Below are 17,247 nucleotides of genomic sequence, written 5' to 3' on the forward strand. Positions count from 1 at the left end.
GACATCTTAAGTGGTTTTAATGTCAGCTCCTCTCTCCATCTCTGTCTCGTTCTTTCTGCTTCTGACTTTCTCTCTCATGCTAAGGCGGTGGGTCAGGACCCAAAATGGGTCACAGACCCATGTTTAATAGATTCCCATGTGACCACAGTAGTGGTATTCCTCAGCCCGGGTCCCAAGATGAGAAATGTTTCATTAGGGACCCGGGCTGAAAAGGTTTAAGAGCCCCGCTCCTAAATGATAGCTATAGAACTCAAGCTCAGCAGCTGGCGGCGTGGGGACAGAGAGTCCTTGGCCTTCACTCTGAGTCTCACCCTGGCACAGCAAAGGAGTCTGTCCATGACTGATAAGTGGGTTTAATGTGATCTCCTCGCTCTTCTTTTTTTTGATTCCACTCTCATTTCCTCTCACTCCATTTTCATGCCTTATTCCTCACATCACTTATTCTGTGCTCAACTCTTCCTTCCCTCACCCTTTTTCATGTTTTTACCAGTTTCTTTTTGCTCCCTTCTGTTCTAGATAATGGCTTGGCTCCAGCTGTGGACTATGGGGCTCGTGGCCACTGTAGTCTTGCCCATCTCTTTTGCAACTCCTGAAGATCCTGTCCCTCCAGTGGTGGAGGCAGCAGAGCGAGACCCTTCTGAGATTGTGAAGAAGGAGTCTCATCCTATCTTGTTCAGGCAGAAGAGGGACTGGATATGGAACTTTATGTACGTGGAGGAAGAAAAACCTGCACCTGCTGCCTACAAGATAGGACGGGTAGGTTAGCATCAGCAGTCCTTTTGAACCCGGCAGGTGAAATAATCTGGGCATGTTTGATGGCACACTCAGTTCAGAAAATTCAAGTTAAGATAGGAGCCACTATTATTCTATTCTTTCTTTTCACAGCTAAAGTCGAGCCAGACACTGAAGGTTAAACATTTCCAAATAGAAGGCGAAGGAGCCAACACCATCTTTACGGTAGATGGCAAAGGCGACCTGTTTGTCTCTAGAGCTCTGGACAGAGAGGAGAAGAGCTCATACCGTCTGACTGCCAGCATGTTCGATGGGAACGACAACTTGATAGAGGACGCTGGAGACTTTGTCGTCCACGTGACTGATATCAATGACAACACTCCAATTTTCCCAAGAGCATATAATGGATCCGTTATGGAGAGATCAATGATTGGTGAGTCGCCAGCGTATCACAGGCAGTATGTGTTGTATGGTGGTCTATATAGGGGTGGAAAAGTCATCGTGGTCAAACCACTCCAAATTGCAATGCCAAAATCATAAATGCAAAATTAAATACTTGCTGCACAAATTTTTCCATCACTGCAAGAACACATTTTAAATTTAGTCCCCAGTGATGACTTCCATTAAAAATACATGGACTGTGAAAGGTCTTTGGAAAATGAAACACCTGCCAGCACCTGTCGCATTCATTAGCACATCCATCTGTGAGAAAAGGTGCATTGCTGATTTAGACGAGTGTTGAGCACGTAATCGTGATTTATACTGTGGCTTGGTGTTTATTGATGATGTAGAACCCCTTTTGCATTTACCCTTAACCAGGAACCAAAGTAATCGAGGTGAAGGCGACCGACGCTGATGACCCCACCACTGCTAATGGAGAGCTCAGGTACTCTCTGACCCACGACCTTTCTGCCTTCGAAATCGACAGCATAACAGGTAGGACGTCCGAGCCGTAGCCCTGCATCAACATTTACTTTCTCGTGTTAATTTAGGTGTTAGATGTGCCGATTGGTACTTTCAGCCGACTTCACAGGTAGCGGCCTCACTACCGTTTGTCCACAGGTGTGATCAGATGCAAGACAAACACTCTGGACCGTGAAACCAAGAGTCAGTATCTGGTTGTGGTTAAAGCTCAGGACATGAGAGGCATGGCCTCTGGCAGCACGGCCACCACTTCTGTCACCATCACCATCGCCGACGCCAATGACAACATAGCTTCCTTCACCCGACGTAAGAAATTGCATGCTAAAAATGTATTAAAGGATCAAATCTTTGCATTTTGCTATAAACTTATTGTATATATACAGTACTGTATATGATTCTAAATATCTGTTTCACATATGCAGGAACGTATGAACTACATGTTCCAGAGGACCATAAGGTGAATGACAAGATAGGCACTCTGGAGTTGGAGGACAGAGACCAGGTCCAGAACAAAGAACCCATCTTCATCATCCCGAGCGACATCAACAAAATGTTTGATATCGAACTCAGCCCCATCAAGGACGGCAACCTCATGCTAAAAAAGGTAGGAGGCTCTGCTGGTAAAGAAGGCTAACTCTTTATCGAGACATTTTTGTATTTTTAAATGCTCCCTGGCATTTGTTGGCGTCTGTGTGAGAATATTGATTGGATGCTTTATTCTTCCACACTCAGCGAGTTGTCTGCCGCGTTTGCTGTGCCCAATCGGTGGCTCCCAACCCTGTTTTGTCTTCGGCGCCCCCTCCTCAAATGGATTGAAATACCTGTTTGTTTTACTTCTTTGGAAGATGTGATGGTTTCATTATTCCGCAGCAGAGAACACCGGCTGTTATCAATCTTTGGCATATACATGAATCAATTTGCTCCTTTTCTATTGTGGAATTGTTGGTGTTTCGGCTTTCTGTCTTTCCTCTTTTGTTCGATATTTGGTTCTATTTTTATTCATGCTGCAGCTTCACCTCAGAAGTGGCAGACAGGACATTTCACACTTATTTATAACTTTTAGCTTATTGCTTGCTGACTACTACTTTTTGAAACAAGCTCAATCGCAACACATCTGGTGAAGGTATCACACCAGACTGAGGTCATGTCAGATTTAATCAGTGACATGCGGTGATGCTTAAGATTCTGTGTTGGTTTTCCCTTATTAATCATATACCGTTTCGATTGGTAGTTCATTTTTGAGCATTTTGTTTATGGTTAGATATAATATTTTCCTTGTTTGGCTTTTATTTGTAGCAATGAACGGACTTCAACTGCGCACTTTTTAAAAATTGCAGTACAACATCTCTACATAGAACGGCAGCAACGTCAACCTGTGTGCTACTTTGCTCAATCTGAGGTGCTAGCTGCCTCACTTCACACCTTGCCCATGTATGGAGGTATGAATGTGTTTGAGGGAGCAAAAATGGACCGCTATAATTTAACACGAAATACATGTGGAAGGCCACTTTTGGCACAAATCAGTGCCATTCGGTTCTCACAGAAAACAGATCCTGGTCTGTAGCTTATCTAGTCAACCTCCAATCTCCATCAGATATTCCCGATCTGTTTATGCCAACGCTGATTGCTTTATATCAGAAGTAGGTTCAAGCCTAGTGTATTTTACACAGCTGTTAGGGGTAAATTGACACCACAGGTATAAACCCAGGCTGTATCTCCATTTACCCCCCCTGACATTTGCGCCTCAAAATCTTTTTTTAACAACTTATAGCTGTTTGAGCAATTTGCGCATGCAATCCTCACAGGTTTGCTTTACTGATTGTGCTCTTCAGAGAAAGTATTTACAACATCAGAGAACGAAAAATGTATTTTCACGAAATTAGGTCTGTAATACCTTGTGCCCACGCCGACCCGGAATGCACCAATCATCTCTCTGCTCTGCAGCCCCTCTCCTCTTTCTTGCCAACTGTGTTTACACACAGACTAAGCCAGCTATCAGCCACACTTCGGTTAAGGTCTTATTCTTGTTAAGCTGTTTAAACATGCCTTTGATGCACTGCGACTGAGCATACCTGTTACCATGAGTAATCCAGTTACAAGAATATATCTACCTGTGGTGTACCGTCAACAGATAAAAAATAAATCAAAGAAACATTTAACTGAACGGCAGGTTATTTCTAATACAGGGGAAATGAATGTTAAGTGGCAAACTGACAGAAGGCAGTGCCTGCTGCCTCAGATTAATTGAATGGAAAATGTGTCCACATCACTTTACAATTCTGAGTACGTGCCAATGCTGAAAAGGTGAAAGCAAGGAGCTATTCCCATGCCTGGTAACATGTTTTAAATGGAGGGAAAAAGACATTTAAATGTTTTCTCAAATCCAAAGTAGGAATTTACCAGGGTTGCTCCAGCTGAGTTGTGAAATTTAGTGCCTTTTTACACCTGTCAGAAACGGCTGTCCTCGGTGAAGTGATGCAGGTGTAAATGCAGTGAGTATAAGGACAGGAGATGTTTTGAGCACAGAGAAAATGAAGTACAAATGTGCCTCCATACTAAAAACAAGAGTACAGCACAGGTCTGAGGATAAATCCTAATAGGAAACACCTCAGCATCACACAGTCCAGACATTAAGGCTCAAAGACATGGTGTTAATAAGGGAAAGCCTTCCACATAATCCATCGATCATCATACATCATAGTATATTTAGTGCCGCATCATGACCAAAGAGTTCACTTGTGCCCCACAGGAACTCAAAAATTGTGGTTTATGCTCGCTTTTAAATGAAAAGCCAAGTGAATTGCTAATTCTAGCGTGTTTTGGCTTGCATTCACATTCATGTATTGCTTTTACCGACAGCCTCTGGACTTCGAGAAGACAAGCAGCTACACTTTCAGCATCCAGGTGCGAGAAAATCTACGTTTCCCAGCTGACAATATGAACAGTGCCGTCACCGCAGCCCAGGTAACTATCAGCCAGGACAACTGCAGCCTTCCTGTCTCCCTCCAGGAATAAATAGAATCCTACTTTTCATTAAATTCATAAAGCAAGTAACAAATTGCACCACGGCCACAAGTCAAATTGAAGTACGTCCAATTTAAGAGTCACTAATTGCAAAACTAAGAACAAAGAAGTTCCATTCCATTTATATTCCCACTGATTACCAAACCTGTCTTTCTCTTCTTATGAATATTTGAAAACTCACAGGTACACATCAACGTTTTGGATGTCGATGAGCCACCGGTCTTCACGCAGCACGTGTACTATTTTACTGTGGTGGAAGAAAGCATTGTGAACAACATCGGCACAGTCACAGCCCGCGACCCCGATAGAGCCGACACGAGGATACGGTACGAGGATGCTGGACGTCCGCAAAGAACGAATAGCGTTAACAGACAGCTGTTGTACCGATCCTGTCGCTTTCTCCGGTTAGGTACTCCATCTTGGACAAGGATTGTCCGCTCAGCATCAGCCCATTCACGGGACAGCTGTCCACCCTGAGGAGGCTGGACAGGGAACTGGAGGCCACACATGTGTTTCAAGTTAAGGCACAGGAGGAGCCAAGCGGTAGGTCACGCAGTGGTTTATTAATCCTATAGCTCTTTTGCGCAATCAAACCTCCTTTAAAATTAATGCCACGTGTGTAACAGCAAAACACATGCCCAAAAACACTGTGTTCCCTCGTCAAGTGTGCAGCTCTTGTGTATTTATCGAAAGTCGGGCTTTAATAAGAATTCATATAGCTTTACTATTTTGCCACAACACCTGGGTGATTCACACAAGGATGAGAGATCGCACGCTTGAAAATCGCATTAGTGGGTCTTTTTGTTCACTCGCAGCTCCGAAATCAAACTTTGTATATTTAGACCAGAAATGAATGAAATCCCGACATCTATTTTAGCGTCTTGTCAAGATGCTAAAGGAACACAATGCTCCCCTGAGCTTGACAAGGTCCCCGATATACAGTACATGTACTGTACTAAAGATAGTACCTCAACACGGGAGACAGGCAAGAGACCCGCACATTCATCCAAAAGATGCACATTCAAAAGAAACACATCACTGATCTGAAATAAATGCAAAGCTGCTTTAATGTGACAAAAAAAAAAGTCAAACACAGGCTCACAAATATAAATCTCTCTCGTCACTTGACCTTAATCAGTTTGAGCAAACACAGATCTGATCTGAATCGCGGCAAAGCAGTCAGACGCAAATACAAAATAAAAGATAAGCAGCTGTGTGACTGTATAAGTGCAAAGATCATATAAAAAAACCAACAGGGTGATTAATTCCAACTCCATATCCAGTTTGCATTATGCATTAAATAAAGTTACATGATGAGTCAGACAGACTTTTCCATTCCCCAGTACTTGAGCTCTAAAGACACTACAGGTGTCTTCAGAGCAATTTCTTTTGACTCTTTCCACTGTCAGCACAATGTGAGACTCGAGATAAGTAAGTGCTGCAGTCTCTAAAGCTCCTGTAACCAGCTCCCATCGCTGCGGCTGATGTTTTTCTCTCCACACATTGTAGGCTTGGAGTCATTCGCGACAGTTAACATCACAGTTCAGGACATCAATGATAACAAGCCTGAACTGGTCGTGGATGACATCTTCCTGTGTGAGAACGACGTCACTAATACGGTAACAAAAACACGTTGATTTTGTTACATAGAAGCATTTTTCAAACCTGGACCTGTAGCTGTTTTTATATTTAGTACAGGAAAATGAAAAAATGCAAACTGATCCAGGGCCAACAATCTCCAGCTCAAACTGTACGCTAGACGTTTGACAATGCTTATACAAATGCAATGTATGCTAATGTATGCTAAATGTATTTACTCTGCTCTCGATATGAACAAAGGCTGTGTCTGGGATGGACTCATTTTATTTTCATCCCTCCTTAGGTGATAGGATCCTTGAGAGCTGCAGATAAAGACGACCAGCCAGCTTCATTCAGTTTCAGCCTGGGCAGTGAGAGTTCCAACTTCTCCATTAAAGACTATGGCAGTAAGTCTTTGTGTCCACCGAAAACAGATTTACCTTCCTTTTTGATGGCTGCTGCTCTGAACACTGCTGAGGGGAACTGCTGGACTGAGCACTTGTTGCTATGCAACCACTGAAACATCTTTCGAGGGCAGTGCATTCCTGCTGAAAGTTGAAATAATTTTAACATCTCAAAGCATGCTTTGGTTTTCCAGGCCAGATGGGGGGGATTTAGAGAGCCTGTCTGGGACCGTAAGTGCTGTCTCGAGTGTACAACGGCACATACTGTGAATAATGAGAGCAAGTGCCTCGGTGGACTCACAGATGCTCCTCTGTGTGCTCAAAACGCATCCCTGCAGAGAATGTTAGAGGAGGATGTCGCACATTATTGCAGGCTTTTTTTTTTTTTTTTTAAATAAAGGACAGTAGTGCGTTAAAAAAAATCCATCAAGAGGTCAACCATTTAGTAAGGAGGCGCGTCGTTGAACTTTGACTTGAACATAGATCTAAATGTTTGAATAAATTTTTACTTTCACTGCCGTCGGGCTGAATGGAAGGAGGTACGGCGCTTGTTGAAAAGAAATGAAAGTGGAAATCGTTGATCTCCTTTAATGGCCCAACAATTTCTGCAGTTCCTACAGATAAAATGATTCGCTTAATTAAATTGCCGTGCAAATATTTAGCTCTACCAACTACCAACACACTGCTATAAAAGGCACTTTAAGTACTTTAATTACAGGTAGTTCACTGCTCTCCAGCACCGATAATGGCCGTTATGTGTTTGTCTGTACAAGCAGTGAAGAGTCACGCTAGCGGCCCTGGGAGGCTGTATCTGCCCACTGTGGTGCTTTGGCCTAAATCTAATGCCAGCATGCTACCATGCTCTCAATAACAATGCTAATGTGCTGATGTTTAGCACGTAAGGCAAGTTTTACCATGGGGCCACTAGAACAAATATTCATGCATCGCCATAGTGAGTCATAAATATCTGAATAAGATGTACGTGTGGTGAATCCTGAAACATATCCATGAATAACTGAATGGAATAATTAATTCTGAGCAGCCTTGGGTGATAGATTAAAGTCTCCAAGGATCACCAAATAATCATTTTGATTCATCCCCTGTTGGAAAATAAATGAAAAACTTCACAGCAATATTACCATTTCTGGATAGGCCAAAGCGGTGGATCGACTGAGAGATTGTTAGCGTGGTTAAGACAACCGTTTGTTCTGTTTACTGATTACATATATTATGGTGGCGGTCTCGCATGCCATTTCAGGAAGCCGCAATTGCACAAAGCCAGCGATGCCCAGATAAAAGCTATATTTCAATCTATCACCATAGCAACCGGCTGCTGCCAGCTCCATCATAATCAATGTGAAGGCAAACGTACTATTATAATTATTCTGTCATCAAAACAGCATCTCCAGTCAACAGATTCAGTTGGAGTAAATATAAGATATAAAAGTGAAAGTCTGAAAAAAATAAAAGAGACTTGAAAAGACAATGACAGATACAACGATGTGCAACTTATTACAGTCATTTACTTTGATCCAGACATTGATATTTAGGTGAAGGTTGGTCCTCCGTTACGTCAGATTTTCCAAAGTCTATTTAGGTTTTTCAACTTAAGAACAGAACAAAAAAGGGGCAGAAATAAAACAGTTTTAATCTAATTTAATTTTTGATCATCACATGCCCTTATAATAAATGAAAGCCCGGAGAAAAGTGTTACCAACTGTTCTAGTCAAATATTAAAAGTGGGGGTAGATGAAAGCCTACGGTAGTCAGATGAAAGATTGAGGTGAAGTGTTGCTATTTAATTTAAGTGAAACATGAAACATACTGAAAGGAAGATAAACAGATGGTAAAAAGGCAGAAACTTGCCTCGCCTATTTCCTCTGCTCATGCCTGGAGGGGCTGACGGTTGAGGGAGGACAGACGAGGCAGAGGTGGAAGAAAAGATGAAAGGAGCCAAGATGAAGAGATTAGGATTGAGGAAGATGGGTGATGGAGCAAACATGAAGCGCGAGAGAGGATAAACACGAGAATAAATAGAGAAACTGAGAGTGCGACTGAAAGGAGTCGAGCGATGAATATTAAAGCGCGAGACAGTTGAGAATAGAAAGAAAAGAGGGGTACAGGGGAAGATGAAGGTGTGAAGGCTCGACAGAAGGTGGGAAAGGGGAACGAAGATGAGAGAAGGGGAAGAACGAGTGGCAAAACGAGCAACGGTGGCATCAAACAAACGAAAGCTCGAAATGAGGAAAACAGAAAGAGACAGGGGAGAGACGGCACAGAAAAGAGGTGAAGAAGGGAATGCGGGAAAGGAGGAGGTGGGTAGTTGTTTGTTAAGTGCTGGACGTCAGTGTGAACCTCCGTTGTCTCCTGTGGGCCTGTACCCCCCTCCAAAAGAAAAAAATCATCTGACAGCATCCCACACCACTTAACACACACACACACACACACACACACACACACGCGCGCGCAACAAGAGCTGCAAAGTGAGGGCTATTAAAATATTCATCAACTACCAGCTCTTTAAAACTTGTCGAAAAAAAATGCTTTCATTAGAAACAGACCACGCAAGTACGCACGCACACACACACACACACACACACACTTTCCAGGAGTCCAGTGTAGCTGCACAGCGAAGTGACAGGACTCTGTGTTGAGACCAGGCAGCTACACAAGGCTCGCCGCATTAATACCAGACAGACAAGAGAGAGGAGAAGGAGGAAAAACAAAGATATGAAGACAAAATGACTAATGAGATGCAGGGAGAGGGAGAGAGAGATAGAGAGAGAGATGAGGCAAAAGAAGCACAGAGAGGACAGTGAGAAATGTACAGAAACCCATGACGAATGAATTCAAACAAAGACGGAGCAGGACGCGGCGAGGAGGGACGAGATGAAGGACAACAGAAGCTGTTTTCATCTTTTATTCAGTCAGATAAGCGGCATTTGCAGCCATGTCCTCCCACACATAGAGCCTCTGTGGCATCAAGTTGTCTTCTAGGTGGGGACCTGATATATGAAAACTCATTTAAGTGTCAGACAACTTTCCACAAACACATCAATCCTCCACTGGCTGGGTGCGCTTTTTGCATTATTAGCTTATGAATGAACAACGGATTTTTACTTTGCTGCCTTTAAACAATTGGATGCATGAAGAAATTCAACAATAAAACATATTTTGTGCAACTTTGGTGAGAAAGTTACACAGAAGCAATCCCTTTAAGCCGTTATGCGTTAAGGCCTCAACGATGGAGTTAATTTAAAAAAAACAGGCCCCAGGATAGATTAAATTGCCCTGCCAAGAGATTGGCTTTTAGACACTTTACCAACGGCGATATAATTTGTGTTTGAATGTCAGCAGCGCTCTGTTTTTATTTAAATGTTCCATTAAACCTGAACATTCAACAGAGCGTCTCGAAGGTATGTTTGCGCGTTCACAAAACTCCTTCCTGTCATTGTGTTCTCTGAAATTCCTCCAACGGTGGGATGTAAGGGGGAGGGGGGGGGGGGGGGGGGCGCTCTCCCCGGCGTCTCAGCAGGAAACCTGTGCCTGTCAAGGATTTGACTAATGACTGCATTGTTGGTCAGCTCTGCTGAAGAGGGATTGTTCTGTTCTGCGCCGTTTCATTCAATTCCCTCATTCCTTTCTTTTGGATGTTTCGCTTATTGGTATCTTGTTTCTTGACTTTAATACACTGCCATCAACAGGGGGGGGGGGGGGGGGGGAATGTTGTTTCTGGACTGGGCAATCCTAGTCACGACAGGGAGAACGGGATGCCGGTGCTTTTATATAAAACATTGGCAAATTTGTGGGTTTTTGTTCAGGATGCCACAAATTCATGTTTTTATGATGTTGCCATTATTTATTTATTTATCTCAAAGGACTCGAATCCGAAATGCACCACGCTGACAGATAATGGCAAATGATCCGTCCGCCGTTATGTAACGACTCTTGTGAGACGCTCGCTTTTATAAATACACTTTAAAGATGAAGCAGGTGAACATTAGACCAGCTTTAGAGAGATGAAGCGATGAGTCACACAAATTAGACAGATATTTTGGGAGGCAGGCGAGGTAAAACTTGTTCTTGATCGACAGCGCCGTTTTGTACGACCGCCCATTGTTTTGACGTGCTTCTCCTTTCAGACAACACAGCGGACATCATTGTGAGGAGTGGGCCATTCAGCCTGGACGACCCCAAGGATTACAGCATCTACGTGCGCATCACTGATGGGGGAAGGCCCATTCAGACCAGCATCACCAAACTGGCAATAAAGGTCTGTGTGAGGGTTGTGCACTAAACTGAGATTATTTTAGGACCTGCATGCAACGCAAAATTAGTTTTCTTTATCCTTTTGTCAAAGCCACGTTAACAGATGAGGAAGGGGCGTGAGGAATACGAGGACAAAGAGCATCCAATCATCACTGTATCTCATAACGAAGCGTTAGTGCAGGTTGCCCGTTATCTGTCTAAAGAAACGGAGTACAGGGAGTGTTCCTCTTCATTGATCAATCTTGATCAAACTAATAAAAGCATGTTATATAAAGTAATAATACAGAAAACAACAAGTGTGTGTTATAGGATACATACATGTTCTCGAGGAAAAGAAAAACTCAATGGCAGTAACGTGGCAGGATGAGGAATGACTCGGAGGCAAATGTGGGTCACTGCTCGTCCCTTCTCAGTTGCTAAATCAAGAATGCATTAAGAAGAGCGGCAAAACATTATGGGCGCAAAACTACGCCCACTATCCATAAACCTCTTGGGTGAGAGACCTGTTACCAAGTGCTCGCCACACAGCCCCCTCCACCCCCCCTGAACACCCAGAGGGAACACATGGGGGCTCGTGTACAAAGACGTCCGTGGATTTCCTACTGGAACATGGCGAACGCTCAAATCTCGAAAACATCGTACGCACATAAAAATCCAGATGTATGAAACCGTGCGTACGCATGAACCCAAGCACATTTCCTCCGTACATCCCAGTCAACGTGGAACCGAGCGTTGGAGTAGCCAACCCCGCCCTGTCTAAGCCTCCATTTAAATACGCCAATCTCACCCGGGACGCGGAGCCAAGACAAACTCGCAACTGACCAGCCTCACTGACGCACACAGTCTGGATGAGGGTCGGCTCTTTTTGACCGGCTCTATACGGCACACCCGGGCTCAGAAGAAACGGAGTACAGGGAGTGTCATGGTGACCTCTGAGAACACCGCATGCATCTGCATCCTATGAGAGACAAAGTATGGTTGAGCCCCAGCTTTCTATCTGTGGAGACGGGGCAAAGGGAATGTCTGGCAAACAATGATTCAGCCTTCGTTGTGTGTGAAATAACACGAACTCCCTGTTGCAGTCATGTCGGTGTGACGCCAGGCGGATTGCCACGCAGTGTAAAGCCGGCGCCCGGAGGATGGGCATGAGCGTTCACGCACTGATAGCCATCCTGCTCTGCATTCTGACCATCCTGGGTGAGTTCGGAGGTTCTTTCTTTCTCTTTCTTCCTTTCATGGACTTATTCTTCTGTTCTTCCATAGCCTGTGTCTTTGGTGGAAACGTTCATTACTCGCAACGCGCTCATCGTGCAGCCTCGCTACATTAGCCCACATATTGCATCTGAATGCTGGACACAGTGGTCAAGTCTCATTGTGGTTAATGTTGATGCTAATGACTATTGAGTCGAAGGAATGCATAGAATGGGAAAGGTTCTGCTGCATCATCGTTTATCTGCTCGGCATGAGTCTGAAGAAATCGGAGAGGGATCCTAAACTGATGGCGTCTTTTGCTTTATTTTTTGCTTGACATTTACAGGGAAATATTAATTGTTGATATTTAGGTGACATCTTTTACAGCCTATCAACAGGTACAAAAAAAAGAAAGCGAAAAATTTCCAAAGTTATTTTTCCAAGAGGAAATTGTGACGCTTCAACGAAGCAGGAAGCCAGCCATGATCTGGGCATGAAGCAGGAAGCCAGCCATGATCTGGGCATGAAGCAGGAAGCCAGCCATGATCGGGGCATGAAGCAGGAAGCCAGCCATGATCTGGGCATGAAGCAGGAAGCCAGCCATGATCGGGGCATGAAGCAGGAAGCCAGCCATGATCGGGGCATGAAGCAGGAAGCCAGCCATGATCGGGGCATGAAGCAGGAAGCCAGCCATGATCGGGGCATGTGCACGGATCTGCTTGTCCCTGCTTTGTGATAAATGGGGTTTCATACGGAGCGTTCCTCCTCCCTTCATTGTTGGTTTTATGAATAATGCAATGACGGATGTAGAAATGATGCCTGCGGTTGTGTGAGCTTGATATTCTCTTTGATATGTTCGCCCCCTGCTCCTTATTTTTTTTCACTTTGGGGGGAGACACTTGTCAAGTTATGTGGGAGAAACATCAGAGATAGTTGGCTAAACAAGAGGGATCTGGGATGAGAAGTACCGAGGCAGAAAGGCAAAGACAAGACAAACTTAAAAGACTGAGAGGGACGGAGGCGGTGTGGCAGAAACTTTTATCTAGTCTTACTTATGGGGGGGGGGGGGTGAAGCAGGCAGACAGACGAGATGCTGGCGAGACGGAGAAGTGAGGCGGAATGAGTGACAGAGCCAGACAGAAACAGGCTACAGAGGAGAATTGTGGGAAAAGCAACAGAAGAATAGGAGTGGTAATGAGGAGAGCTTATCGGGTCTTTAGGTGCCGCCTGCTTATCAAACGCCACAAAAAACTCGACTTATTAACTATTAATACACTCCTTCACTATCGCGTCTTTTCCCCTCCATTTTTCCTTCATCTCAATCTTCCTCCTCCTCTTTCCCTCTGGGTCTCTCTCTCTTCGCCGCCCTCTCTCCCCCTTTTGGTTTCTCTTGCTCTTTATCAAATACCCCCCTCCAACGCAAACCCGATTAACTATTTAATGCACTTGCCATTATCTGCCGGGGCCCAAAGCAATTTACCGCCCTCCCAAGTCACCAATGCATTTTCTCACACAAAAAAAAAAAAGTCGCCGTTTGACACGAAAATAATTTTTTCTCAGTCGTTTTCGTACAAAGAAAGTCTCTCCTTTTATTCCCCTCCTCTCTCCTCCCTCTAAGTCTGATATCGCCGGAGCTTATTAAACTGTGAAGCATATGTTGTAAAAGATTAATCTGTCGGTTTCCCAGGCAAACTTAAATGAGTCGCGCTCGCCCTCGACAAAAAAGCATGGCTAATGCTGCCTGTCCACTGAGAGAGAGAGAGAGAGAGAGAGAGAGGGTCATATCGGGACCGAGGCTCGGGGCCTAATCTAATGTCAAACGTATCCTCCTCCTTATCCGTCTGCTCTCCTGATTTCCAGAACCCCGACTTCTCCCATTCCCTCCTTTTCCTTCTTCCCTAAACTGCTTGCTGCGCTCCTCATTTGTTCCTCTTTTCTTTCGCTCTTCCTGGTCACCTTTCCTCACAACCTTGACCACTTAAATGAACAACCTTAGTCTGTTTCTTTCAGCTCGCTTTCTTTCTTAGACCAAAAAAACTCAACACAAAGGCATTGAACTATCTCTACCGTCTTCATATATTCTGTCTGCCATTCAATGGTCGCCATCTGGCATCAAGACAGATCTAACCTTGCTTTGACCTTTACGACTTTGACGTCCTGTTGCTCGCTGTGTGTTTGTTTCAGAGGGTCATGATCACTTTTCGGCCTCCCGATTTAGCTCAGTGTGATTTCCTCTGCTGTAAACCTGTGGCCGTACTTTTAAGAAACGACTACTTCTCATTTGATTTGATCGAGGCTTAGCGATGCGTACCCTCTACAACGACCCAGTTAATTTCCACAGCCTTCTTCCATCTTTTCTCCTGGCGGACATAATCCATAATCCTCACAGAGATACCTGAAGTTGAATAAATCGGCGTTTGGGCATGTTTGAATGAGTCCACGTCCAAAGACTCATATCCATACATTGTCCTTCCTTCCTCTCCTCGGTTTCCCCTCAACCGCCCCACGTCCAATGTTTCTTCCTTTTCCTCCCTTTCTCATATTGTGTTCTTACGCTCGTTTCCACTTCCTCTCCTATGCTCTTCGAGTCTCTCTCTTCCTGTTTATTAGACTTCCTTTTCCTTCTCTTTTCTCGGCTCGTCTCTGATCGAGCGGCCTCATTTGAGGATTTCTTGCTTGAGGCAAACATCTCAGGCACCTTAAACAGCCACTCTTCCTTGCAATGTTTTCTAGTCTCAGTCCCTCATTAGCGCTTCACTTTCCTCCCTTGTTTTCCAGCCCCATTTCTTATACCGTTGTGGTTCTCCCAGCCAATTTTTACTCTCAGGTTTTTTGAATTCATAGAAGTTCCTTTCCTTTCAGCAGGGAAGACGGCAAGGAATTCTGTCGGCGACTGTGTTTAAAATCTTCCAGACAACCACTAATATCTTGACCAGAAAAGATGTGCACCGCTTACATGTAACCTGAATGCATGGGCTTTGTCCAATTCTGTTCCACACAGCTGTGCAGAATGAACACGTCCTAAGAGCAGCTTTTTCTTTCAGTCATAGTCATCCTGTTTGTGATGAGGAAGCGCTACCAGAAGAACTCGCTGGCTAGTATGAAGAACAGCGGGGAGATCCATGAGCAGCTGGTCACCTACGATGAGGAGGGAGGAGGCGAGATGGACACCAACGGGTACGTACAGAAGAAGAAAGCACTCAGAGAGCACAGACCTCCTCCAAGCAGCTCATTCCCCTCCTAATTCGATTTACACCATCCACATTGTGATCTGGATTGTATTTCTAACTGATTTCTGAACCCGTAAATAGAGTTTTCAATGTTAAAATGAAATATTTTTTTCTGACCTCATTCTGGATTCAATCCAGATGCAATTTGGTGGGGAGATAGAGGCCCCCACCACGACTGTGTCAAATCCCATCAACATTAGTCAATAATCCATCGAGAAATTTGGGAACTAATTTTAAGCTCCACTCACTGCAATGTTAATGAACATTTCAAAGTGGTCCAGAATCCATGATCTCTTCTGGATCATCATCTGTTCCGGGTACCATTCCCAACATTTCCTGAAAATATCATCGATCTGCAGTAACATTTTTGAGTTATCTTGAGACAGACAAACAAACCAACGGTGACATGAAAACACAACATTTTGCACTTTTCCGGGGTTTCAAAGATTTACAACAAATTGAAATTCAGAACCTGGATCCCCATTAAAGAAGTCATGTGAACCTTTATCTTTGGATGAATGAATTCTACATTTTACGTTCCCACTCGGGCTTTATGTGGGGCCATGGATGGTCTTGTTGCCGCTTAGTTCTCTGATAAGTAAGAACTCATTTAAGGCCATTAATGGTGAAATCATTAATCAGCAAAAGAGCAAACGCACTTATTTAATTATTTACACATTTCTGTTTATGTTGCATGAATCTTGATAAACACATTCATTTGCTTTCTTCCTGCCGATGTTCCACTGATTTTGCACCCTTTAGACCTCATTAAGAATTACGCGGTCCATCAACTCTCCCCGTGTGCAGTATTTTCTTTGCCGTAACCATCAATTTGCCGACCCAGTTTCCTCCCAAATAAATCATTACATTTTAATTTGATCTGAAAGACGTGATGACTCGTGTGAATTAATGAACACTTGCAAATTCCAGGAGGTAAAACAGAGTCAATAAAGGATTAGACAAGCAGCAGAAAGTAATCTGACATTTCCATTCCCATACAATTAAACATGTGCCAGATTGAAAGATATTTGAATGATTTCTCTGTTGAGAAAGATCAAATCTGTACCCCTAACGGCTGACTTAAAGGATAATATTCCTCTTTCAGCTATGATGTATCAATCCTGTCCTCCGCTTGCCAAGATGGCTCCTTACTCCGTCACCCGGACCACCACGCCCACCCCTCTCTCTACGCCATGGTCCAAAAGCCCCCCCATCAGTCTCAGCCCACCGCATGTAAGGGCGACATGGCCGTGATGATCGAGATGAAGAAAGACGAGGCGGATCACGACAGAGACGGCTTCCCATACGACACGCTCCATATCTACGGCTACGAGGGTCCCGAGTCTTTAGCCGGAAGCCTCAGCTCCCTGGACACTTCCTCCACCGGGTCAAACTTGGATTACGACTTCCTCAGCGACTGGGGTCCGAGGTTCAGGACCCTGGCTGAACTGTACGGTGTCGACGAACCGGAGTATTACCATCAATACTGATGAATCCTGTTTGCTTTTTAGCGTGTAAAGATGCCAAAATACACACACACACATACATCAACAATAGCCATTACACACACTCACACAATGCCAAAAGAGTTTCACAAATACACACACAGAGCCGAGCTTTGATGGCTTCATTGTTTTTTTCTGTTATGGACAAGAAGTCTAGCAGTCTAGCAGTCAATCACGTTTTATCCAAGGACTTCATTGCTTCTAACTCGCCGGCTATCAAGTGTGATTTGGTGAGCGTGTTGAGCCTCCCTGCTATGTTCAATACCAGTCAGTAATTTAGAGCTTCAGAACTCTTTTACCTTTTGGAGGTACAGAGCCCTTTGCCTCCTCCTGAAATACTGAAATGAATTTCCAAGTACGGCACATTCCTTTCATTCCGCCCTCGACCAC

The 17,247-nt window shown here is 44.2% G+C and overlaps 1 protein-coding gene across 1 annotated transcript; it reads left to right on the plus strand.

Moving 5' to 3' along the window:
• The first annotated feature begins 519 nt into the window (after positions 1 to 519).
• cdh5 (cadherin 5) lies at positions 520 to 16,842 on the plus strand. Its single transcript, XM_068741455.1, has 14 exons — positions 520 to 756; positions 886 to 1,165; positions 1,552 to 1,668; positions 1,795 to 1,962; positions 2,079 to 2,260; positions 4,516 to 4,620; positions 4,864 to 5,006; positions 5,090 to 5,223; positions 6,190 to 6,299; positions 6,563 to 6,665; positions 10,805 to 10,935; positions 12,014 to 12,128; positions 15,167 to 15,299; positions 16,458 to 16,842. Exons 1-14 carry the CDS (start codon positions 520 to 522, stop codon positions 16,840 to 16,842), a joined length of 2,343 nt encoding a protein of 780 aa, XP_068597556.1.
• The last annotated feature ends 405 nt before the right edge of the window (positions 16,843 to 17,247 follow it).

Source organism: Brachionichthys hirsutus, chromosome 7, assembly GCF_040956055.1.
Source record: "Brachionichthys hirsutus isolate HB-005 chromosome 7, CSIRO-AGI_Bhir_v1, whole genome shotgun sequence".
Lineage (NCBI taxonomy): Eukaryota > Metazoa > Chordata > Actinopteri > Lophiiformes > Brachionichthyidae > Brachionichthys > Brachionichthys hirsutus.

What these genes read in the sequence shown, in the direction of transcription:
- cdh5 (XM_068741455.1), top strand. Translation starts at nt 520, where the DNA reads ATGGCTTGGCTCCAGCTGTGGACTATGGGGCTCGTGGCCACTGTAGTC. An exon ending in TATGGAGAGATCAATGATTG is followed by an intron (nt 1,166 to 1,551) that starts GTGAGTCGCCAG and finishes ACCCTTAACCAG; the next exon opens with GAACCAAAGTAATCGAGGTG. An exon ending in CTGCATTCTGACCATCCTGG is followed by an intron (nt 12,129 to 15,166) that starts GTGAGTTCGGAG and finishes TTTTTCTTTCAG; the next exon opens with TCATAGTCATCCTGTTTGTG.